This window comes from Frieseomelitta varia, unplaced genomic scaffold, assembly GCF_011392965.1.
Source record: "Frieseomelitta varia isolate USP_RPSP 00005682 unplaced genomic scaffold, Fvar_1.2 scaffold_386, whole genome shotgun sequence".
In the NCBI taxonomy this organism is placed as follows: domain Eukaryota; kingdom Metazoa; phylum Arthropoda; class Insecta; order Hymenoptera; family Apidae; genus Frieseomelitta; species Frieseomelitta varia.
In genome coordinates, this window is record NW_025110130.1 from 27,077 (window position 1) to 50,550 (window position 23,474).

Genomic DNA, 23,474 nt, shown 5'->3' on the forward strand with positions numbered 1-23,474 from the left:
CATCTCATCTATGACCGAGGAAATTTTAATTTTTAAATAAATTTTGGACATTTGATGTTTTTGACCATTTGCAAATTACTTTTGATACGAAATATTTTTTCATATAATTTGTTGCTCGACTTCGAGATTATCAATGATAGTGAATGCTTGTAGGAAATTCAAAAAGATTATGCAATATGAACGAAAAGCCTCAATTGGATTCTGAATATAATTGGATCATACACACGTGTATGAATGCCTTCAATGTCTATTTAACTATGCTCCATTTTACTTTCTATGATACCGTAAATATGCAACCAAATGCCACTCGTAAGTAGTAAATAATTTCATAAAAAGAATATTTTCGTATAAAATTTAAAATAGCTGTAAAGTTATCGTTTTTATAACGTACTAAAGTTGCAGAAGTTTTATCATATCCCTTATTCATGATGGTGGTGGATCTTCTGGTGTACTCTATATTGCAATGAGTATTAAAATCAATTTAAAATAAGCATGAACATAAAAGACAGTTTTATTGCTAACAAACTTGCATTTTTTAATCGTTACTGTTTACATCTATACCTTACGTTGCAAAATCAAGTTTCAAATTTAATGATATCTATTATCAAAACCGTTCCTGTATTTTTCTAAGTATCTATTATCGTAAAAATCATCCCGATTACTTCTAGTGTAAACACCTCTATAAGGATAATATGTTTCTTGTTCGTAATCTCTTTGCCGATATGGAAAATATCTGGGAATAAATAAATTATTATTAATTGATTGCGTGATTCATATCAATGATTGTTTTAACGGTAATATGAAATTACCTATAATCTTTTGAATAAGGTTTCATGTAAGGATCTTCTCTGTAATAACTTCCAGGTAATGTATCTACGTAATGACGTAAATATCCAAACAAAGGTACACGATCGTTACTACGATAAGGAATTGAATAATGTCTTTCTTTATGATTATACACATCTTCATTATTTTTATCAAAATAATGTTCTGCTTCGTTTCTCAAATAGTTTTTCCTATCATTTATATATCTATCATTGTTATATCCTCTGGCGTGATCGTGATAATTATCAATACTAATGTAAAACGATAAAGTGAAATTTTAACTTAATAAATAAATAGTCACACAATGTAAAATATGAATGCGTGAATAACTTACATTTTGCTATTGTCATATAGTCCCCGTTGTGCTTTATCTTTTTCAAAGTAAGATGCGTCGCGCGAACCGTCTCTAAACGAGTTCTGCAATTTTTGCCCATAATATCCATCAGTATTCCCAGACGACCTATGCCCTCCTTCGTTATCGCTGTCCTCGTAAAAGCTTGAATTATTTCCTGACTCGTCTTTATGGTAATTGTTACTGAAACCGGTCCGGTGATGCCCTTTTTTGTAATATCCACTACCATGCTGTTCAAAAGCATTCTTCTCATGATCGACCACCTCGGATTCTCCTGAACTGTGTCTTCCTTTGTCATGCCCTTTGCGTGCTGTATCTTGATTGCCGTATCTCTTTTCGTCTCGCTTACGTTCTTTAAATCCTAGTTCCTTGTTATAAATGGAGCTGCCTTCATTACTTTTCTTCTCCTCGTCGAAAATTGCGTGCTCAGCATCGATTTTTTTTTGCACATTTAACAAAGATCTTGTTGATTGTTCGTTATTCTGCACGGCATGCAAATCGGATGCGCAAAAGCTGCATTGAATAAAGAAAAAGAACACGATGTACGAAATGAAAAACGACATGTTAAAAAGCAAGTGTCAGTAGACAATTTGCTTATTCCAATCGGCTTAATCAATTATATAGAGAAACGAATGTCCTTGTTAAAGTGACAGAACTAAACGTATCCTGTACGCACAAAATCCATAGATCCGATGAATCAGCACGACCTTCGAATTTTTTTTTCGGCTCTTCGCATTAAGAAGTTAGCGCATCGACTGATGAAGCGAAACGAAAGTTTTATACGAAATCTTTGTAGAATAAATAATGCATTTTACCAAAGTTTTTAAAAATAGTAATCATATATTTTATTTTCTTGTTTCCCTTTTTTGTTTCCTATTTATTCTGTTTAAAACACCCATTACTTTAAGATCTTGTATTGTTTTAATATGTTAAAACTTACAAATAATACAAAAAAAGTTTGAAATAAATTATTCGTACGCGTTTATCATATAATATTTACAACTTTCAAATGTTGTTGGAGGCACATCTACAATATACTTGTCGGACAAAGGTAAAGGTAAGAAATATATCAGTATTGTAAAAAATATTCAAAACTTATATTTTAAGTCGTCTTCGTGGAAATTCTCAATGAAGAATTGTACAAGACGCTTAATTATACTCTAAGTATTGTAAGGGTAAGATGGGAGGGGAAAGAATGTATGGTATATAATACAATCACTAATCATCTTCGTGTTCCAAAAATATCGTAGCTCTTTCTAAACAGTACTTTCACGCACATTCGCTCTTACGCTGTGATTATTAAATCAACAGATTCAATTAAGTCACATACCAATTATACAATTTATGAACGTTTATAATTTATGAACGCAATTTAATAATTATTCTAGCTAAAGCTTCTAAAAGTGTTCAGTATTAAATACATTAAACACATTAGACTATTTCTCTTTTTTACGTTTATAAATTGTGGGATAATATAACAGTAGTTTGCCATCCATTTGCCATTTTGCATTTAACAAGCAAATTAAACGGTTTGCTTGTGCGTCCAAATTAAATTGGAAGGCAATGATTTTAATTCCGAATATATGTCGAAAAATATACGTACACATCATCATCGCTCTTAGTATCATTTCATCAAAATGATAATAACCGTTCGTGCGCAAAAGAAACACCGTTCAAAACATTGTTTATCACTTTGTGATTTAGGGTGGTTAAGTGTTTATTATGTATTTTTTAGCTGCTATGAAAAAATAAATTTATTATCCCACCCATTCTTGTATTCTGACGCAAACTTAAAAAAAAAAAAAAACACTTTACAATTCATTTCAGATTAAAACATTGCATTGGTACACAATTTATCATATACCAAAGACTTTTAATTATTGACAGATAATTAAAATCATTAAGCGATTACGCCGTCAGATAAAAAAAAAAAATTGTATCTTCATAGACCACCCCATTCACGACGATGAATGGACGTTAACTTATTTACAAAGGTTTATATGATTATTATACTTCCATAATTTATGCTTACTCTGTACACGCGCTTTTTCAAATTACTACGAATGAATATATTTACAGAATTTGGCGGTTTGTTAAAATATTTAAAAATTCATGCGATCAATGCGATCGCGGCACGCTATTTGTCTGTTGCATATGATTTTGGTCGTCGATAATATCGCGACTTGTAATAATGGAAGAAGTTCTGATTAATTTCACACTAATTTGTTATTCATCAAAAATAATACAGATCTACTCAAAAATCCGCCTATAGATCTCTATGAAATTATTATCTGTTCACTGGCATTTTCATTCTGTTCAACATAATTTACGTCTATAGTGCACACTGTTAATATTACCATTGTGATTCCTCTTTAGACTTTAGTTTAACGTCTTTTTTTAGATATAAGCGTGAATATTCATCTTGATAAGTAGCACATTGTGTATTCGACTTATTAAGTTTTTGTATATTACTACTAATTGGTGAATTACTTGGTGAATACTTCATTTCTTGTAATTCTTGCAATTCTTTTAACGACCTCATCACCATTTGAACATCTTTTTCTTGTTCCGTTGGTTGCACTGCGTTGCCTACTGGATCATCCAAAATAAGTCCAGTGTCTTTTCGTTTGTCTGATGATATCCCTCTTGATGATGTATCGTCATTAAAAATTTGACTTAAATAATTAGTAGCAGCAATTGTTTCTTCATTTTGTCTCTGTTCCTGTTCTTCTTTCGTAAGTGATGGTTGTTGCTGCTGCTGTTGCTGTATAGGCACTACATCCGAATTAACATATCCTACTTGTTTATCTAATACTTTTTGATCCTTTTTCTTCTTTTTAACATCATGCGATTTGTGTTTACCTTCCGCACATCGCTCCCGCTTTTTATCCTTCTTTTCAGTCTTATTAGCCAAATCAACATCTTTATCTTCTAATTTTTTATCATTTTTTATGTCAGTGTTCTCATGTAGCAGTCTGTGTTTTAAAGCTTTAGAAAGTGAAGGTGCTTGACTCAATGCAGAACAGTTAGACTGTTGTGACTGTGTACATGAGTATGAAGCTTCCTGTCTGTGCACGGAATGATGTCCACTTTGAGGCACTTCATTTGTATTTGGAAGAACATTCGAAGTTTCAGGATAAGCAGTAATAGAAACTACATCCTTTTTGTTTTCACTTATCTTCGTAGATGACTTGTGAAAATCATTAACCGGTGTAATAGAAAGAGAACTATTAACTAGATCCATAAAATTAATCTTTTCTACGTGACTTTTAACTGGTTTTTGAGCCATTAGCTGAGCCGTAGGCACAACAGAAATTTTACCTACACTGGAATTATTAGCTGCAATTGTTGAATTCTCGTGATACTGTCCCGAATTACTAATATCTTTATTCCTATCTTTATTTTTTATACTATGTTGCTTTTTTTCTATATTATCACTTGATTTTGTAGTTCCTTGTTTTACATAACTAGTAGAATTTTCTGTTGCATTTTGAATTTTAGATACATTCGCTGAGACCTTTTCTTGTGATGCAACATTTATACTTGACGAGTCAATTCTTGCAGAACTGTAAATCACATTTTCTGAAGAATTAGTATTACCATTACCAACTTCTTTCAGTTTTTTTGTTTTCTTTTTTGTCCTGAAAACAAACCATTTTGTTATGATACATATATTTTCTAAACATGTTTCAAATTTATATGCTACTCACGCAGGTTCAACCTCATGAACAAACTTTAATAAAGCTTCTGCTGTCATGTAGCCATGTGGCCATAATGGTAAAACTTGACGAATCATAAAGTTTCCAACATAAGTGTAGCTACTTGTTTTTCTTGGTCTTAAAACATTGTAACAATGATTTTTTATACTTGCAATTTCAGATACAAGTTTTCTATAAAAAGAAAAAAAAAGGGATTTTATGCACAATTCTCTTGATTTAACGAAGGTAAGATTCATTTCTATTTACTTTGCTTCTACAGTCCAAGGGAATTGTTTCTTAGGAATTTTCGGCTTATCTATGTCCTCACAAATTTCTTCATCATCAGAACTTTCAACATCTTCAGGTGGTCCTTCTACTTCCCTGGAAAAAAATAGATATGTTAATTATAAATAAAAAAAAAAGAAGAATGAAATAGGGAATTATAAAAGAATTCGGCGATGATAAAAGAATGATGATTTGCATTTATCGTGATAAAACTCCATGATCTGAAAAATTTCTGTGTAAAAATACATTATAAAATCCTAGATTAAAAACGTAGAAAAACAATGTACATGTGATCACTAAATTGAATTTTAGTAACTTAAAATTTTATTGCGTCACACAATGAATGATGTTATAATAAATTAAACACTGATACTGATGATAAGCCCCGTATTTTCACTATCTCAATAAGAACATTAAAAAGTTTTTTCTTTAATTTGTTTCACATAAAAATTATTTTTACAAATATTGAGATAGCAATACATATATATGTATATATGTGTGTATGTGTGTGTGTGTGTGTTCGTGTGTGTATATATATATGTAAGCATGATTAAAGTATAGGGAAAACACTAGAAAAATTGAAGAAAAAAAAAAAATAATAATAATTGGAAAGGTGAAAATAGAAAAGGTTTCCTCTTACGAGGGGCACCTTACCAACAGTACCGGTATATATCCCAGTATAAATGAGGACTAAGAAATAAAAAATTATCGTAAGTTCTCATTCAAAATTACATTGGTACTTAATTTATACTTTCAAATTACAAAGATATTATTCTTCTAATATTCTTTTTACGGATTTATTTTTTTTTATTAATCTAATATATATTTTTATTAATTATAAAAAATATTTAAAAGAAACACTTACTTTCCTTCAGCCACTTTTTTACACTCATCTACATATTTGCACATTGACATTATTTCATCAATCACTGTTTTTAACCTGTAATATAAAATTAACGTTAATAATTATTAAATAAAATATAAATGAAGTTATATATAATATCACTTAAATACATAAGTTTCTAATGCATAATAATATGAAGTCACCTCTGTATAAGATCCTTAGTTTTGTGTTCGAGATCTTGTATAAATAATTTCTTTGCTCTATTTTGAAGTGCTCCTTTACTACATGGTAAAAATCGTGCGAGATGCCCATACGTTTCTAACCTCAAACTTATAGGGGAAAGATCTCTCAATTTTTTTTCTAAACTGAAATAAAAATTCTGAGGTTTATTCTTCCAATATAACAAATATATTATAATTGCTTACCTTAGCAATAATGTATTTACTGTTACATTGAAAAATTTAGTTTTCCCTTCTTTACTGTTTTCTGCACATGTTTTCAACTTATTAACTATTTCTACAACATTTTCTGGAAGAGATTCAGGTAATGGTGCTTCTTCTTTATCGATATCATCGCATTCAGATTCTGTACCTATACATCGAGATTTGCCAGAATCTGTTGTATCCCTACTTGATTCATCCTCAACTCTTGCAGCATTCACTACACTCTCTATTGCATCATCAATGTTACTATCCTTACCACCTAATTTTTTTAGCTCTAACTTTTTGTTATCGAAACCGTTAGTATTTGATGTCTTTTTTTCAAACCTTTTTATGTCAAACTTTTTATCTGGCGCGTTTTTACTTTTTTGTGTATCGATCTTATCAGATTTCTTTTTATCTTCTTGATCTTCTGAAACTAAAATGTATAATATTGTTATTGTAACATTATAACTATTTTAATAATGTAAGTACATTACCTTCAGCATCTGTAGTTTCTCCCTTCTCTTTCCGTCTATTTAAATCTCCATCTTGTTGAAAATTTTGTTGATCTTGGGAATTTTGTTGCCTTTTCTTTTTTTTAATAATATTTTCATGAGTTTGCTTTTTCTCTCCATTTTCATCTATCTTTTGTTTCTAAAATAATCACAAAAATGTTTAATACAGAACAACAATGAAATAAATAATATTATATTGTAACTTCAGTTACTTTTCTTGGTTGATCACCAATAATATCTTCAGTATCATCTTCATCCGATGAACTGATATTTCGTTTCTCAGATCTTTTAGGACTGTCCACATCTTCTGTATCCTCTTCACTACTCTCACTGCTTTCATCATCATTGCTTTGATTATTGTTATTATTATTGTGAACCAATCCATGCTGATCAGCTGATGTAAATTCAAGAGCTCCACAATTAATATAAAACCCTCCATGTGCTGTAGTCATCTCCTCTGGTACAATTTCATCATACTAAAATAATTAAAGTATAAACATTATAAAATACGACAAACGTATGTAATATTCAATACATTACATACCGCATCAGTATTGTCGATGAAGGAATCATTTTCATCATATCCAGCTCCCAAATCCACGTAATCATCATATTTATGTCTTTTTTTGCCCATGGTAGAAGTTCCCTGTAAATTAAATATTCTTTAAATGATGAATAAATTTTTGTATATTCAAATTATCATAAATCTACAAAAATTACGTTTCACATACATATTTCGCTTCAAACCGTCTTGCCATATCTCGTAGTTTATCATCGTCATCGTCATCATCAAAAGATAATCCATTGGTTGCATTTTCATCTCCTCGTTTTAACTCTTTCCTACGTTTTTTCTGCAAAATAAAATTATTTACTTTACGACTGAATGCGAGAAATTATGTTTGCGTCATAATTTACGCACTCGTTTTAATTTCGTCGTGCGTTTTCACTATTTTATTAAAAAAATAGTCTTATTATGTGTACGCGTCTATCATTCATAACATGTTTCTATATGTAAAATTGAAACGGGAATCGTGTAAGTAAATTAACTTTTTTTTAATAATTTATTTATTAATAAATGTTTAAGTTAAAAAGTCATACTAAGTCAAACCATTGATGAAATGCAACATGATTAGAATTAACATTTAGAAATGTAAGTACGATAAAGAGGGAAAGTTGATTCAAAAGAGGGCATACACTGCCCGTTCATACCAGGAGCACATACTACGTGCAGAATGTCACTGTTGCTCTTTCTTTTGAGACGCGCAACTCCCTGTTATCTTCTGCTCTCCTAGTACGAGAGACGCTACAACCAGTGATTGATCCCAACAAAAATACAATTATCAATAAATTCAAATTCCATGCTTTGAATCATAAAACAATATTTCAAATAAATTGTATCGAATAAGAATATAAAGATATAAATTATTATTAAAAAAATTTTCAAGCTAAATAAATAATAGTACGCGAGATAAATTCATATAACTTTATTATTAACGTTTATGTATTATTTTATTTCTATACGTTGGTACTATTTTACACATAACATTATACTGCACAATTAAATAACAATAATCTTTTCATCAAAAATTTTTAAAAAAATTTAATTAATTTTCATATCAGCAAAGACGCAGATTTAAAGATTAGTTCATTTTTTTTATAATTCCAATTCAAAGATTATATAAAAATGATAATCTCTAGTTTCGACACAAACGTGATCTAGTAAGTTATAAGCTGTCGAAAATTAGAACAAAACAGTCATTTTGTATAACGTACATTTTTTTAATTTAAACTATAATTATTCCTCTTAAACAATGCAGATGCTTCATATTCTAAAAAAATGCCATAAGGAAGTAAAAATTATTATTTAAAAAAGTATATATATATATATTTTATAATTATATTAGAATTAAATATAAATTAGAATAGAGAAATATAAATTACAAAATAATATCGAATAACGGTATTGTACAATATCCATCTAGCGTGAACATGTTTTAAGTAGATATGTCGATGGTCACGAGTTTCCTCCCGGTGCATCGATCACGAAACTAACATACTCTGCATACAGGCATAAAATTATCGAAATAAAATACAGATTAAACTGCGATGTATGTACATTAAAAAAAAGGAAAAAATACCAATGAAAGAATCATAGTTTGGTGAAACGAAACAAACAGGTTCCCAAGTAAGGTGAATGGTTGTTTTAATAAATTCGCGATACCGGGTAATACTCTGTCGTGTTCTAATAATTCTCTAATTCTTCGACATACACGAAATAATGATTGTCACGAAAACAAATGCTGAAAACTTCTTCATAACCAGGTTTCGAACGAAACATCAAAGAGACGGCGTTTCATATTAGCATACGTTACACCGGTAATGCATCGTGACGTTTCTATTTGATGGTTTCGACTTGATCAAATCTTTTTCTACCAATTTGGGCATAATATTAATATAAGCTCACTGTTAGTGGATATACGCAAATAAGAAAAGCATACATATTGCGAGACTGTCGAAACTCACGCGGCAGCCGCGACATGACAATTCACTTGGCCAACAGATACAAGTTCCCTGCGTTTCATGTAGTCTGAAAATGGGCGATTCCATTGGCATTTTTGCAGTTTCTTGTCAAACTATCTCTACGTGAAACTAAATCATGACCGGTGTTCGTGACAAACTAAATGTGTTAGTAAACGTAACCGTATGGATAGGCATCGTGGATTTTATAATTCCTTGGATAGATAAACGAGTGAAAGGGACAACTGACCTCGGCTGCTTTGAGGAGTTGTGCATAGTTGAACTCAGGACATGCCTTCTCGTTCGACTCTGGCAGGGTAAGTGTGAAGCGGAAGGAGGGCGCGAGTTGTTTGCCCTTTTCTCCTTTTTTCTCCTTTTTCGTGGCGTAGCCCAAGGACTCCGGAAACTCCAAGGTCTGTAAAGGTACCCTTTTAGCTTCTGACATTCCTACATTTGCACCGAACTCAACGCGGATTACGGAAACACTGCGAACACTGCGGCAACATGGTCCTTTCTCTTAAACACCGCACCGACACCGCCACTCGCACGTCGCCATCTTCGGCTCGACTGTTTTTAGAGTGCGCTGTTAATGCCGCCGCCACACCGCGAATTTCACGCATGCGTCTCACAGTACAAATAATTTCAAGCAGAGTTCTCATTGAATAATTACGATATTGGAAACAATCCATGGAAAGGAGTACGATCGTTTCAATAAATTATTGGAAATTATAAAATTAATTGCTTATTTTGACATACGTCGCAGATTAATATTACTTGTACATTTGAATTTTATTGAGACAAAGAGTGTTCATCTCGTGAGTAGATATGTCTCTGTCAATAAAAGTACAATGATTTAATTTGCGTATATGTCATTTATTAAGAACTTTCGCTAACAACTTCTACAAGTTGTCATCTCGTCTATACAATATATCTGTGTAAAGATCATGTTTACAAATATAATAACCTTATCTCATATGTAATAAATATGATATTTCATAATTTATATTTTAATGCCTGCAATGTTAAAATCAGTTCAGTTATGTCAATTATAAAATGTTCTTATAAAATAAGAATAGTTAACTTATCTAAAACACATCGTATTCAAATGATCATAGTATTCAAAAGGCATCGCTTATTTAACTATCAGCATTTGAATTATTTTCTAAATTGTCTTGTTTCTTCGCAATTTTAATTGCTGAAAATTGCTGACCTAATATTTTCATCACTTCAGCATGCTTTATATTACGTTCTTTTTTCACACTATTATAATTTTCTTTTACATAAAGCGCAAATGCCGAAGGCTCTCTCTTCGGGGTTTGTATTTGTACGATTCCAGTCTTTGTTGTCTTGTTTAATAATAATTCGAATTTTCCATAGCAAAGGCCACATCGTTTTCTTTCAATATCCAAAGATTTGGAATGTCTACCAATGCTATAATGAAGTTCAAAATAATTTAAACGTATATACACCTTTGGAAACTTATAATTATATATGTGTTATAAATTTTGTTTTACCTGTATCCACAGTCTACGCATTTATATGTAAATTTCGTTTTAATTTTGTAATCATGACATCTTCTTATTGGTGGTAATTCAGGAAATGTTTCCATAGCTTTATTGGCCCTAGAATTAATTAAATTGACGTTTAAGTAAACATGAAAATAACATATGATTACTATAATATACCATTTTGTCCACAATGGACCATGTCCATCAGAAACCCCATTTATTAACCATGCAGCTGCATGACACATTTCATGAATTAAAGTATCTCTAAGTCTGTCTGGAGTATCTAAAATCTACATAGGAAAATTTATTTAATTGGTATATCTCTCAAAAATTTTTTAACAACTATATAAATGTACCTTCGTTGCCAGAACTATTCGTGAAGATCTTACAATACCACCAAGCGTTTTCACCGATTTCTTGTTGTAACAAAAACCAGCAGTTCCCCTCATACGGATATTCCATTCTACTGACATGTCTTCTGGTAATTTATTATCAAATACCTTTTCATTATATAGTTTGTACAGATAATTGCACAGATTTTCTTTATTATTTTTAAAATGTAATCTATATTTCTTAGCATCTGGATGTACATCAGTAAGAGGAACTTTTTGAGATAAAGATGCCAAAAAACTGATATATTTTTCATGTTTCAAATTGTTGGCAATTAATTTACTTTGAATGTTTGATTTGGGTACTTGCTTTGTAGTTTTAATAGAAGCTATAAAGATATTCTCATATTATATATGTGTATATATATATATACAATATATATATACGTAATATATTACGTAAATAATGTAATATTACAATACCTTTCTTAATTGTAGGTTTTGGTAGTACATCATCACCAGGATCAAATTCACTAGTATTTGAATCTTCACTTTCATCATCACTAAATGACAACATTCTTCCTCTTATGTTGAATATTTGATTATTTCTATGCATATCACCTTCACATTCACTATCTGTATCACATATTGTACGAATTCTAAAAAATAAGAAATAATGGTTATTAAAAAGTATACTTACTTTAAACATATGTTTATTACCGTTGTACAACTCCTAGAACTGCTGGTTTTGATTGTGTACTATTTGTTGATACTCTTGGATTCGTCAATGCAGTATAATACAAACTTTCATGTTCACTTTCTGATGATGTTTGATCATTAATTAAACTATCTCTCTGTTTCATATTTTTTCGCACATTTCTCTTTATTGGCGGATGTAATGTTAGATCTTTTAAAGTTATTGAATTAAAAATAATTAAAACTGTCTCTTTAAAATAAATAAGAAATGTAGTTTAATAAAACTCTACTAAAAATCATTACTTACATGTATCCGAATCATCATCTGAATCCGATATATATACTCTTTCTTTATTTATAATCTTTCTGTAACAATTAATATTTATAAATTTTAATTATTGGATTATTACTAATTAGATATAATATTAGATGTACTATTATATTTATAAATTACCTATCAGTCTGGACTGCTCTATTTTTTGTTTTAATAACTTGTTTACGAGGTTCAGATTTTGAAAATAATTCATTAGCTTTATCACGCCAAGATTTACCATATAATTCATCTAATATATTTACACACTCCATGATATCTACATTTTGTGGTTTATTCATTATAGAATCCATTGGAATTGACACATTATTAGTATGACTCTTTTTTGAGCGCTCAAAAACATTATTTTTTGTTCTTTGAGCAAATTCATTTATTATAGTCTTATGTGGTACAGTAGAGTGAGATGGATTATAATTTGGAGTTGTAGTTTTACTTTCTTTTAACTGATGTATTCTTCCCCTATTATTTGGAGTTTCATAATTCATCTCTAATCTTTCTAGACTACTATTCCCAGAGCTTATATCATTTTTATTAGTAAGAGGCACAATATTAGATGAACTATCACTTTGAGAATCAGGCGAATTAGCCATAAGCCATTTTGAAATCTGTTGCCTCTTTCTCTCTGATAATTCAACATATGCTGCTCCTCTATCTTTTTCTATATGAGTTGTGCTCAAAAATTTACTAACATGAGTTTTATAAGGATTTGCCAGATTCATTTGAGAACCTCTAATAATATCATTCTCAGAATCTATTGCACTTTCATTATTTACTTCTAAATCATTTTTAGGTGAAATAGCTGGATGTATGATCATATCATCTATTTCTTTATCAAATGCAGTATTTCTTTCTTTTGGTGATTCATATATTATTCGTGTAGATCTTATATTTTTTATAATATTTTTAGTATCTTTTCGTGAAAGCTTTTTCTTAAAATCAATATCATTTTTATTCATAGGAGATGCAGTTTTACATGATTGAATATTACTATTGAAATTCTTAGAATTATTAGTATCAACAATATTACTATGAGATTGAACATTTGTATCTGGTGTGCTTTTAACGTTGTCTGTAGTAAAACTTACATAAGTACTATTAGTTTTACTAGAAGATATTATATCTTCTTTGATATATTCAATACTACTGCATGAAGATTCATCAGATGTGTATAATATTTTATCTTTTTTTATATTATCTTTTTTTCCTTGATAGTTACTACCAAATTGGGATTTTTCATTTGCCTTCCATGTTTGAAAGTACTTTTTTTCTGTAATCTTTGTAGAATCAGAATCTGAAGAATCCATAACATAAGTTATAAGATCTTTATTTGGTGTTGACTTTGATTTAGTCTTTTTAGTAACAGAACAAGTTGATTCAAAACTAGAATCACTTATTATTACTATATCTTCATCATCATTTATTTCTTGAGATTTAGTATAGTTAGATATAGTAGAATCTTGTGATAACTTTAAGCAAAAATTTTGTGAATTACAAAGAGATTCTTCCATTTTTTCTCCAAATTGCAATTTTGTATTATTATATTCACCATATATTTCATTTTGTGCTCTACATTTTACTTCATAAGATATTCCATCCTCTGTTAAAATTAACAAGCTCATAAAAGGTACTATATTAAGTAACTTCAAAAATATAAAATATAATTACTTACTGTAATTAGGCATACTTTGTCAATAAATAATCTTTAAATAATACTCTTCAGCTTAATAGATATTCCACTATCGTTATATACTCTATTTAAAGTAAATCCAAACATAAATAAAAAATGCATGTATAAACAAAAACAACACAAAATTATCACATATACTTGATAAAAGTGAGAAAATGTTATATCGAAACAGTACTTTTAAACTTGTATTATCTCATAATACAAAAAAATGATATTACATTTTGTTATAAATTATATTATGATAACTTTGAAATTGAAAGTTAAAAATTCACTGCCGTTCGAATAAAACGGTTAAAATTTGGAATCAGTATAGGCAGCTAGTAACATTAAGAAAAGAACTAGGGTAGTACTAAAATTTCCATTGGTAATATTAAAAACGTCATTAAATTATCACGTGTATAATATTTATATTTTATTTTGCTTACTTCTTGCAAGAAAGCGTAGTTATTAATTTCCATACAAGATATGACATTTTAAAATTCAAAAGATTAGTGCTAATATTTGCTAATATTTGTACGTGCAGTGAATAAGTAATATTACTAGATATCATAATATACATTTAAATATATAAAAACGTACGAAGTAGTACAAACTTTAATATTTTTGAAACTAAGAATAAAAATTGAATCTTTCAATTTCGCAGATAAAAAATACTTTCGAATAACTTTTAGAACAGATGTGTTCGATGAAATTAGTTCTGTAAATAAATTGCCATTTATTGTCATATCTTGAAAGTGAATGAAATTGATCAAAAAAAATTATTTCTTCACTGAGAAATTTGGCATTAATCCAAATGTTAACCTCAAGTGTTTCCGCTAGTTTTGAACGTTGATTTAATGACCCAGAATTATTCTATGATATATTCGTTACGTATATGCAAAAGATATGATCAGATAAATAGATATTGAAAGATAATAGAAATAGAAAGTGGAATAATTGACAATTATAACTTATCAAATACATTTGAAATCTTCCTATGAGTTATTTAACACTGTTGTGTCGATTATTCTTCTTTCTAATCTTATATTCGAAGTTACTGTTAATTGCTCATTACACCGAAAATAAAATCCGAACAATATGGCTTAAATTAAACTCGATTAAATTCTAATCCAAGTTGGAAAATATCACTTCTAACCATCTAAATAGATATCACGAAAATCATTACAAGTTTTAAGTTTCAACAATTTCAGTAGAAACAATTAAGTTCTTAGATGTTGAATAAAATTTGTTGAAGGAGAAAGGATTAATACTTTCGATAATTATTAATAAGTATATACTAAGGAAAGTTTGAATTGGCTTTTATTAAAATATAATAATATAGGTTTGTTAATGAAAGATCGTTTCTTAATATAGGAAGAAAGGAGAATTATCAATAAGTATATATGTATTTCATACTCTAAAAAAAATTTATTTCTTCATTCTCAATATTCACGAAATTTCAATGCTGATGAATTATCAAATATTTTGTGAAGATTTTCATCAAAATGCAATTGATATTCTGCCATAAAACTCGGAAAATATTAACAATGAAGTTGCGAAAACTTTTAAGCTCGATGATCCGGTCGATCGTAAATATTCCATCGAGTCTCGTAACGAAAACACCGATGAGAATCTTCAGCTTTTCCATTAATTCACACGAAAAGACTTTTCATGTTTTGCATAGTTAAAAAGCTCTTGAGATTTTTGAAGTAAGGATAACAAAAGCAAGTTCCATTTCAGGTGATAGATAAGTCACTGCAATCGATTTTTTTTTTTTAATCTTAGAATTGTCAAACTTTCTTCGCAAATGTGTTTCAAATAAAAAAAAAATCGCATTACTCACAAAATTGTATTTAGAAAAGAAAAATATTCTACGCTACATTAATACATATAAACTGCGGATTTGAATCGAGAAGATCTCGAAATTACTAACAGTGATACAAAGCGACATTTAATATGGTAATATATGTATGCTGGGTATAATCTAATGGGGCGTGTTTACATACGTAGTAGATTCACAGTCAATGCATTGATAATGTTGCGTTTCATGGTTCGGAAAAAAATTACATCTATTGACCCTGCATATTTGTCTGTATGTGGTAGTATAGGAGTCCATAAAAATATCAAAAACTAAACCGATATCGTCGGAAATTAAATACGATTCATAGAATTTTTCATCTTTGTAATGCAGTTGTATTTTATGTACATGCGTGCAATTTAATAATCGTCCATATTTCTGTTTCCTTAAAATTTCTCTTTTGTTATTCGATAATTATTTCCTATAAATTTTAGCTATTCGTGCCTCTTCCTTAAGCTGAAATATCAATATTAATAGCTTTCAGTCTTGCAATTGCAAATATTTTAAAGCTAAATCTCGAGAAGGACATGCACTTTATACTCGCTCACCCTTCTACAAATATTCCCACATGAAATTCAAACATTAAAGTACTTTTCAATCGAATCCAGCAAACACGTAAAATCCAGTTTTCCATTACCTCTGGAGCGATACTAGCTTCCTTGACAAGATAAATCTGGGATTAATGCTTCGAGAAGATTTTTAACTTTGTTTATTTTTCTTATTTGAACATATTGCTGACTTTTCTATTCGCTATTCGATTAACAGATGTATACCTTTCTTTCAGAACACGACGATCAGATGTGCGTTTCACTCGAGGGGATATCGTCTTTGTCAGACATTCGATATCTAAGACGTCCATTTTTCATGTGCACTAGGATCGATGATTTTTTTGTTTGTTGTAAAAATTGCGAGGCATAGATTTCTTCAGTGTTTTTATCTACTGTCAGCGAATCGTTGACAGGCACGTTATTTATTCGCTTTTTTGTCTCTCCATCCTCTGACTCTGACTGTAATTGGGCCGCATCGTGTAAGTTGATTTCCATGGCTCCAGTTGCACTGTACCTATATATACGTATGTCGGGAGCGACAATTTCCGGAAACATGAATTCATTTACAAACTTTCACACTTGTACGATGTGTAAAGTGTTGTCACGTATACGTGAGATCAACAATTCGTCAAACACGAAAATAGGTGTAAAATTAACGAGGAACAAGATGCTTTTAACAAGCGTAACACAAACTGTGACTTACATCGCATGTTGTTGCCTATTTATGCTTCCTCCTCGAAACACCCGAGATCCTCTGCTAGGCCTGACATCGTAAATTGTGCTAGAATGTCTCACATTGCTCAGGTCAACTCTATTAATGGATGGATTGCTGAGAAAACATCGATATGTTTCCTTAAAAGCGTTCCGATAATTCACGCTCATCACATTATACAGGATAGGATTAATGGTAGTGCTGAAGTAGTAAAGACAACCGGTAACCGGATATACCCACTGATCTATATCATCATATGTCGAGTCCGCGTACACGTATAATAATCGTTGAATATGAAATGGCGCCCAACAGATGAAAAATGTGATCACTACGGCACCTGTAGAATCAAGTTGGAGCACGATTTCTATTCATCTTGATTTCAACGTTCCGGTGTTACGCATGTTATGACAAGTTTCATTTACTAATACTATATACTATACTGTTATCTTTTTATTTTTACTTTTACTGATACTACACTGTTATTTTTTTACTTTTTTTCTTATCTTTCGAATATAAATCTATAAATCGACATTGATATTTTACAATGAATTCTGAGAAGTGTAAATGGCAATGTTTGTAAACGAAGGAAAAACTTGATAAGTACGTTTTTGTTGATTTTCTAATTTTAATTTCATTCTATAGAAAAAACAAAGTTTTTTTCAAAACTAGTTGAGAAAATTTTGTGGAAGCTGAGGCATAATTATTTTAATGTCTTTAACATCTTAATATTACGACGAGCGATACTCTGAAAATTTTAAAATGGATAAACACGTTTAGCCCCAAAGCTAAATTAAAAAATTTTCAATTATGTTACAACTTGCAAAAATATTGGTATTTTGAGGCAATTTTGTCACGTGTTATCGACAAAAAGTCGATAATGGAAAATTTGAAGTGATGGTCGCACGTTGCCGAAAAACTTTGACATCCACGTTCGAATATTAGCTTTCTCATCAATTTCTGAACACGTTTCTTAATAGAGTATTATCTATCATCGCGGAATAACGCCTGTCTTTGTGGATAATTCAGTTCATTCTCTACATTTGCATGTAGGTATGAAACTAATTCATATATTTACGAAAAGCTCATTAAAATCTGGCAAGAACGAAGAATTGGATAACATTCATTTAAAACTAAACATTTACTCAGCATTCGTGTGATGGTTTTCCGTGACTGGGCTTGTTTGGTTTCACCATGAACATATCCCTCGACGTTCTGCGCGAGGCTGTCACTTTGTATTCGCAACCCTATTCTCACGTAGAGCACCGCGATAGACACCATTGGTATAAGAAAAAAGAGAATGCAGCTAAGTTGATAAAGAGGAAAATCTGGCATGTTTTCCTTCAACATCACACAGATAGCCGATTCCTCCGAGTTTCGTGTAGAATCTGGAAATCGAATTAAAGCGATATTTTCAGCGAAAGAAAATAACTGCTTAATCAAATGAAAGAAAGAAAAAAAAAAGTGAACCACGCGAAAATTACCACAAGGAAACGCGGTCAGAGTCGCGTATATCGAAAAAAGCTTTTGACATGAATTTCTCAATCTCATTTATTCCATTGGTATTTCCAATTTTCCAAACCATTCACCGACTATCAACTACATTTTCGATTTATGATCGTAAACGCAGTTTACGAGATGTACTGTGAATAAATATCTATCCCAGTATCGTATATCTGCACTGTCGCGAAATTTCGTCAATATGAAATTTGTAATTCGAATGTAAAATTAATACTCTCAACTTTCGAATACTTGTTGAAATTTCTAAAAAGCTTTTATAGAATTACAGAAAACTTCTGTAGCAACTTTGCGAACAGCGAACCTGAACCATAAACGACGCAGAATAACGAATAGTTTTGTAAGAACTTACTTTGTGGGTATTCAACGTAATTTATGTCAATATAAGTAGCAAATGGCATAGCAAAAATCAAAGCTGTCAGCCATGCACCAAATATAGATCGTATAGAACGCTTCAAACCACTCCCATAATGACGAAGAGGATGATAAATAGCCAAGTATCTTTCTACTGAGAACGCTACGATAGTTAGTACCGATACGTAAGAGGACCTTCAAAAAGAATATTCCTATAGTTTACATGATTTTTCCTGCATTATTTAGTATAATGTTTCAAATATTCTTATTCTATTCTTTGGCTGATGTTACATCGACTTACGTTTCAGAGACGTATGCTCTTAGTTTACATATACCTAATCCCCATTGCCATGGATATTGTTGCCAAAATACACTCAATTCGAAGGGTAAACCTGAAAATCGATTGAAAAATTTGTGTTTGTACTGTTACTACGATCATAGAAATCTATGCGTCTTTTAACTATCGGCGAAATAAATGTCGTTTTTGTTAAATTTATTCGTTGAATTATTTTTCTCGATCGACCTATAACCGAATATTCGAAACCGTTTTCATAACTAAAAGAACAGAAAGGTACGCTTTGATGAGCTGTACTCAATAATATGAACGTAAAAACGGAAGAGGTGCGATAATATAAATGGAAAATATTTTCCAATCAAACTTTGATATTTTCTGTCAGATTCCTTTCCATGTTACGTTAGCTCGTACCTCGTAATTATTCAAATTCAATTACTGCTTTGGTTATGTCAATGGAAAGAAAGGAAAAAAAGAAGATGATATAGAGTAATGATTCTGGATGAAAATCAAGACAAATCTGGACAAAGTCAAGGCTATTTTCGATGCAAATTACTCTATTCATAATTGATAAAACGCCCGATAAAAATGAAATCGTAACACGAAACTCTTCGTTATTACAAAGATGATCAAACAATCCATTTGCTAGTTCAACCATCCAATATGTGACGATTGTGCAAATATTGTCTCGCAATCGTAATTCTACTGAAGTTACTAATCGGTTCATATTGTCGATTAGAAAAGTTTGTCGGTAAATCAAAGATATCAATAATGAGTCAAAAATTTCGAACAACGTATTTTTCTTAAAATTCTAATTATTTCTTCTTTCTTATTTCTAATACAGTTCTTTATCATTACAGATAGATAACAAATACGATCTTGTTAGATATATGTAAGTACTTATATATGTACCAATGCAGAAATTGAATGATACGTCAATTACTTGTTTTACTTATATCAGTTTCCATTTCTATCACAAGCATACGATATATAAACATAATCTGTCATCAATGAATCCCGTCTGTCTCTTGGCTAGTTATGAATTAATCGCAACTAATGGATTCAATACGTTATCTACACGCGTCAGTCTGAAACGATATTGTACATAAATTGTTTTGATTATCATGAGACTAACAAAGGGATATCTCGATTTTAAATTAATAACATAATTAATAATTAATTAAATTTGCAAATAAATTTCCATCTTGTCTGAGATGTTTTTTTAATTCAAATGCTTCGATTTGCAATTATCGTATAAATTATGTTTGATCGTAATTACGAATCAACATTGATTACTAAAGTATTTCCGCAAAAAATATAAAGGAGGAAACAAATAACGCACATTCTCGAACTTACCTAATATCAAAAGCAGCAAGTCGGATACCGCTAAATTGAACAAGTAATAATTCGTCGGAGTCTGCATAGTCGGATTCCTCCATATAACGATACAAGTGATCGCATTGCCGATAAATCCGGTCACGAAGATGATAACGTACGTAAGAGTAACAGGCACAACCAACGTCAAGGGCAAATACTTAGGACCGAGTATTTTTTCCAAGTATTCCAATTCATCGCTGTTGTTCTCGTAAAACGAGACGTTCATCATTCACGAAACTTAATCACTGTGTTTTTCCCCTCCTTTAAGTCACGCAACAACATTCATTCTACTTCACTTTGAAAATATTTAACAGTTTATTTTCCCCATAGAAACCTGCTCGTTACTCTTCGACGAACGATAATTCGTCTGTTGCTCGAAATTAGAGCTCGAGAGTCGAAAATATCACAGAATGTTACTCTTTTATTTAGGATAATAACACCGATGCCCCCTCGCGCGAGGGATGATTTTAATAGCGCACCATCCGCCAGATCGTGGACAAGTGACGTCTCCCGAGTTGCTCACCTTTGCACCACGCGCCCATCCCTTTCACCCCCGCAAGCCAGTCCACGTCGTAATCCGACCAATAAAATCGCGCGAATCTCGGCAAATCAACCATTCGAAATATTTTCTGCAATTTCTGATTGTTCTTATTACGAAGGGGGAATTTCTGCACGCGCGTATGTCTACACATATTTCACGTGTCGCAGCCGACCGCGGGATTGCTTTTCTCGTAGACGCGATTTAGTATTTCCGCGGTCAGGAGTGTAACGTTAAGCCAAACTTAACACCGTGATAAACTGAAACTTTTGTAACAAAAAGATAAACGGTCGCACGATTTTCATTTAGCTTTAACGTGGAATGAAGAATTCCTTCGAATATTGTTGTCCTTCCGACATTATTTGATTTACTCGCGTCGATCACTCCACGTCAGCAGCTATGGCAAATAAAATTGAATTTGATCGTTCCACGGTATTGTAAAAATTTAATGTTGTTTGATCTTACGAAGGAAAAGTTACCAGTTGTGCGTGATCTCGTTAGAAGCCATTGTTAATGCCATCGTTATTAAAACCCTGTACTTGGAGTTAGAAACGGTACTATATCACGTTAAAACGTGCAATTAATGTCGCTCATAAGATGAAAACAACGCAAGTATGGAAGGATGCGTATTTTCGGTGTCCACTTAACGTTGGAAATCACTTCAACGACATCAAAGCATGGGTTTATTTCGTTTCTTATTGTACACGTGATCAAGTACAAATGTTTTTCGTGTAATTTATTTTCAGTAAATCGTAAATATTTCTCTATGTTTAATTGAAAACTTTTGATTTCGACAACTTGTTCTTTCATTCTATCGATCTTACGTCGCGTCTCGAGAATTTTCATTTCGTCCTGCAAATTTCCACCTTATAATTTCTAGGTGTTGATCTCTGCGACTTGCATTCATTTGCACGTTCTTCACAGAAGCATGACAAAATACAGCAAATTAACGTTCGAAGTATGGAACAATCTTTGATACCTTTCTCGTTCTATGGTCGGGTTTGTCGGTATCGCGAACTAAAAAGTGAATCACATATTTCTTCGACTTGTAAGTTTCCCGCAATAAATATTGCCTGTTTCTCTCGTGATCAAGACGAGCAATCTCAATTGCTTGTTTCGGAAAATGTATCTGATGGAAATGGCAGAACAAGAAAGTTTCTTCGTAATCAATAGTTATTGGCGGAGCATACGAGTCGAGGATTAAGATCAACGTGCCAAGAATAAAAATGTAGAGAAAGAACTGAAAAATACGACAGTTTTGACACTCCTTAATCCCTCTCAATGTGTTAATTCAGCTGTTGATAAAAAAAAAAAGACAAAACAAGGAATGAAAAATATAGCTTTGTTAAATACGATGAATGAACGTGGACAAAAACGAAAACTTGAGAAGCAAACGAAGCAAATTCCTGCTTTCTTTACGTCACGTTTATTTCGTGCTTTACCTTTGGCGTCTTCGTACCGTGTACCGACATAATAGTATTACGTTTCCTCGTTTTTGTCCTTATTCAGTTTGCGAGCAAGGTTTTAGGTGATAAGCAGTAGATTAGAAAACGTTGTGTCTGAAAAGGAAAGAGGAAGATCAATAAAATCGCGCATACTGCAGCACATGAATGATATCTAACGGTATTATCATCGCGCGAGAAAACGATATTACCCATTGCAATGATTTTTGGCCCATCAGTTGTGCGAAAATGATCCGAAAAATGCACTGGTATATCAAATAGCAGCATTCGACAATCACGAATACGATCAATTCTGTCAAATCACACGAATATTCCAAGACAAGCGTTGCTATTTTCATCTTCTTGAAATGTTGTTATTAACAGTCATATCCGACGTTAGACGGAATATCATGAACGAATACGAAAAGTTTAATTCAGGTTACACCATTCATTTTGACAAGTTGAACTCCTAACTCGTTCTTTTGTTCAGCGTCAAAATTCTATAGTTGAGAAGTAGAAAGATTAACCCAATTCTATCGAAGTTGTATTATTGGCACATCTTTTAAAAAGTTGTTTTCTTAAAAGTATCAACAATTTATCACGTGATATTCTATCATTTTCTACGTAACGATTATTGTGTTATAAAATACAATTTTCTCGCGAAAGTTAAAAACAGAAGGTAGAGAGAGATTCATTTCGAATCATCTCGAATTTTATTATTATAGAGCCAATAGCGAACTCGAATTAAGCTAAATGAATCACGTAACAATATTAAAAGTTAAAAGTTTTGCTACTACGGCAATTACTTTTTGCTCTTTTAAATACGGAGTTTTATTTACACAAACTGTAC

The 23,474-nt window shown here is 31.2% G+C and overlaps 5 protein-coding genes across 7 annotated transcripts; all 5 read right to left on the reverse strand.

Moving 5' to 3' along the window:
* Positions 1–493: 493 nt before the first annotated feature.
* Positions 494–2,123, reverse strand: LOC122531317 (stress protein DDR48-like). Of its 2 annotated transcripts, none has more exons than XM_043659132.1 (3): positions 1,160–2,123; positions 810–1,049; positions 494–733 (listed from the first exon to the last, which is right to left on the reverse strand). In XM_043659132.1, the coding sequence occupies exons 1-3, from the start codon at positions 1,738–1,740 to the stop codon at positions 589–591; spliced, it is 966 nt and encodes a 321-aa protein (XP_043515067.1). In that variant the 5' UTR covers positions 1,741–2,123; the 3' UTR covers positions 494–588. The 2 variants fall into 2 exon arrangements, with proteins under 2 accessions (XP_043515067.1, XP_043515066.1); XM_043659131.1 differs by having other exon boundaries at positions 810–1,076.
* Positions 2,124–2,252: 129 nt separating this feature from the next.
* LOC122531308 (ubinuclein-1) lies at positions 2,253–10,041 on the reverse strand. 2 transcript variants are annotated; one of them, XM_043659113.1, is made up of 12 exons: positions 9,709–10,041; positions 7,673–7,792; positions 7,486–7,587; positions 7,154–7,417; positions 6,924–7,080; positions 6,430–6,862; positions 6,208–6,369; positions 6,026–6,100; positions 5,815–5,850; positions 5,143–5,256; positions 4,888–5,067; positions 2,253–4,818 (listed from the first exon to the last, which is right to left on the reverse strand). In XM_043659113.1, the coding sequence occupies exons 1-12, from the start codon at positions 9,901–9,903 to the stop codon at positions 3,531–3,533; spliced, it is 3,126 nt and encodes a 1,041-aa protein (XP_043515048.1). In that variant the 5' UTR covers positions 9,904–10,041; the 3' UTR covers positions 2,253–3,530. The 2 variants fall into 2 exon arrangements, with proteins under 2 accessions (XP_043515048.1, XP_043515049.1); XM_043659114.1 differs by lacking the exon at positions 5,815–5,850.
* Positions 10,042–10,447: 406 nt separating this feature from the next.
* On the reverse strand, positions 10,448–14,241 carry LOC122531309. The gene is made up of 9 exons (XM_043659115.1): positions 13,992–14,241; positions 12,446–13,919; positions 12,299–12,357; positions 12,016–12,202; positions 11,779–11,954; positions 11,323–11,684; positions 11,144–11,256; positions 10,973–11,080; positions 10,448–10,889 (listed from the first exon to the last, which is right to left on the reverse strand). Exons 1-9 carry the CDS (start codon positions 14,002–14,004, stop codon positions 10,595–10,597), a joined length of 2,787 nt encoding a protein of 928 aa, XP_043515050.1. The 5' UTR covers positions 14,005–14,241; the 3' UTR covers positions 10,448–10,594.
* A 1,246-nt stretch (positions 14,242–15,487) lies between these two features.
* Positions 15,488–21,161, reverse strand: LOC122531314 (neuropeptides capa receptor-like). Its single transcript, XM_043659122.1, has 7 exons — positions 20,624–21,161; positions 19,277–19,367; positions 18,974–19,170; positions 18,249–18,491; positions 17,098–17,443; positions 16,620–16,908; positions 15,488–16,504 (listed from the first exon to the last, which is right to left on the reverse strand). Exons 1-6 carry the CDS (start codon positions 20,871–20,873, stop codon positions 16,641–16,643), a joined length of 1,395 nt encoding a protein of 464 aa, XP_043515057.1. The 5' UTR covers positions 20,874–21,161; the 3' UTR covers positions 15,488–16,504; positions 16,620–16,640.
* Positions 21,162–21,988: 827 nt separating this feature from the next.
* LOC122531320 lies at positions 21,989–23,085 on the reverse strand. Its single transcript, XM_043659135.1, has 3 exons — positions 22,837–23,085; positions 22,625–22,741; positions 21,989–22,422 (listed from the first exon to the last, which is right to left on the reverse strand). The coding sequence occupies exons 2-3, from the start codon at positions 22,652–22,654 to the stop codon at positions 22,129–22,131; spliced, it is 324 nt and encodes a 107-aa protein (XP_043515070.1). The 5' UTR covers positions 22,655–22,741; positions 22,837–23,085; the 3' UTR covers positions 21,989–22,128.
* Positions 23,086–23,474: the final 389 nt, after the last annotated feature.

What these genes read in the sequence shown, in the direction of transcription:
- LOC122531317 (XM_043659131.1), bottom strand. Translation starts at nt 1,740, where the DNA reads ATGTCGTTTTTCATTTCGTACATCGTGTTCTTTTTCTTTATTCAATGC. An exon ending in CTATATGACAATAGCAAAAT is followed by an intron (nt 1,077 to 1,159) that starts GTAAGTTATTCA and finishes GTTTTACATTAG; the next exon opens with TATTGATAATTATCACGATC. An exon ending in CCTTATTCAAAAGATTATAG is followed by an intron (nt 734 to 809) that starts GTAATTTCATAT and finishes ATTTATTCCCAG; the next exon opens with ATATTTTCCATATCGGCAAA.
- LOC122531308 (XM_043659113.1), bottom strand. Translation starts at nt 9,903, where the DNA reads ATGTCAGAAGCTAAAAGGGTACCTTTACAGACCTTGGAGTTTCCGGAG. An exon ending in TTGGTGATCAACCAAGAAAA is followed by an intron (nt 7,081 to 7,153) that starts GTAACTGAAGTT and finishes TGATTATTTTAG; the next exon opens with AAACAAAAGATAGATGAAAA. An exon ending in CCTTGGACTGTAGAAGCAAA is followed by an intron (nt 5,068 to 5,142) that starts GTAAATAGAAAT and finishes TTCTTTTTATAG; the next exon opens with AAAACTTGTATCTGAAATTG.
- LOC122531309 (XM_043659115.1), bottom strand. An exon ending in GTTCTAGGAGTTGTACAACG is followed by an intron (nt 11,955 to 12,015) that starts GTAATAAACATA and finishes CTTATTTTTTAG; the next exon opens with AATTCGTACAATATGTGATA. An exon ending in TGCGTAGACTGTGGATACAG is followed by an intron (nt 10,890 to 10,972) that starts GTAAAACAAAAT and finishes ACTTCATTATAG; the next exon opens with CATTGGTAGACATTCCAAAT.
- LOC122531314 (XM_043659122.1), bottom strand. Translation starts at nt 20,873, where the DNA reads ATGATGAACGTCTCGTTTTACGAGAACAACAGCGATGAATTGGAATAC. An exon ending in CTTGCTGCTTTTGATATTAG is followed by an intron (nt 19,368 to 20,623) that starts GTAAGTTCGAGA and finishes ATCGATTTTCAG; the next exon opens with GTTTACCCTTCGAATTGAGT. An exon ending in AACCATCACACGAATGCTGA is followed by an intron (nt 17,444 to 18,248) that starts GTAAATGTTTAG and finishes TTGATTCTACAG; the next exon opens with GTGCCGTAGTGATCACATTT.
- LOC122531320 (XM_043659135.1), bottom strand. Translation starts at nt 22,654, where the DNA reads ATGTCGGTACACGGTACGAAGACGCCAAAG. An exon ending in ACGGTACGAAGACGCCAAAG is followed by an intron (nt 22,423 to 22,624) that starts GTAAAGCACGAA and finishes CGTATTTTTCAG; the next exon opens with TTCTTTCTCTACATTTTTAT.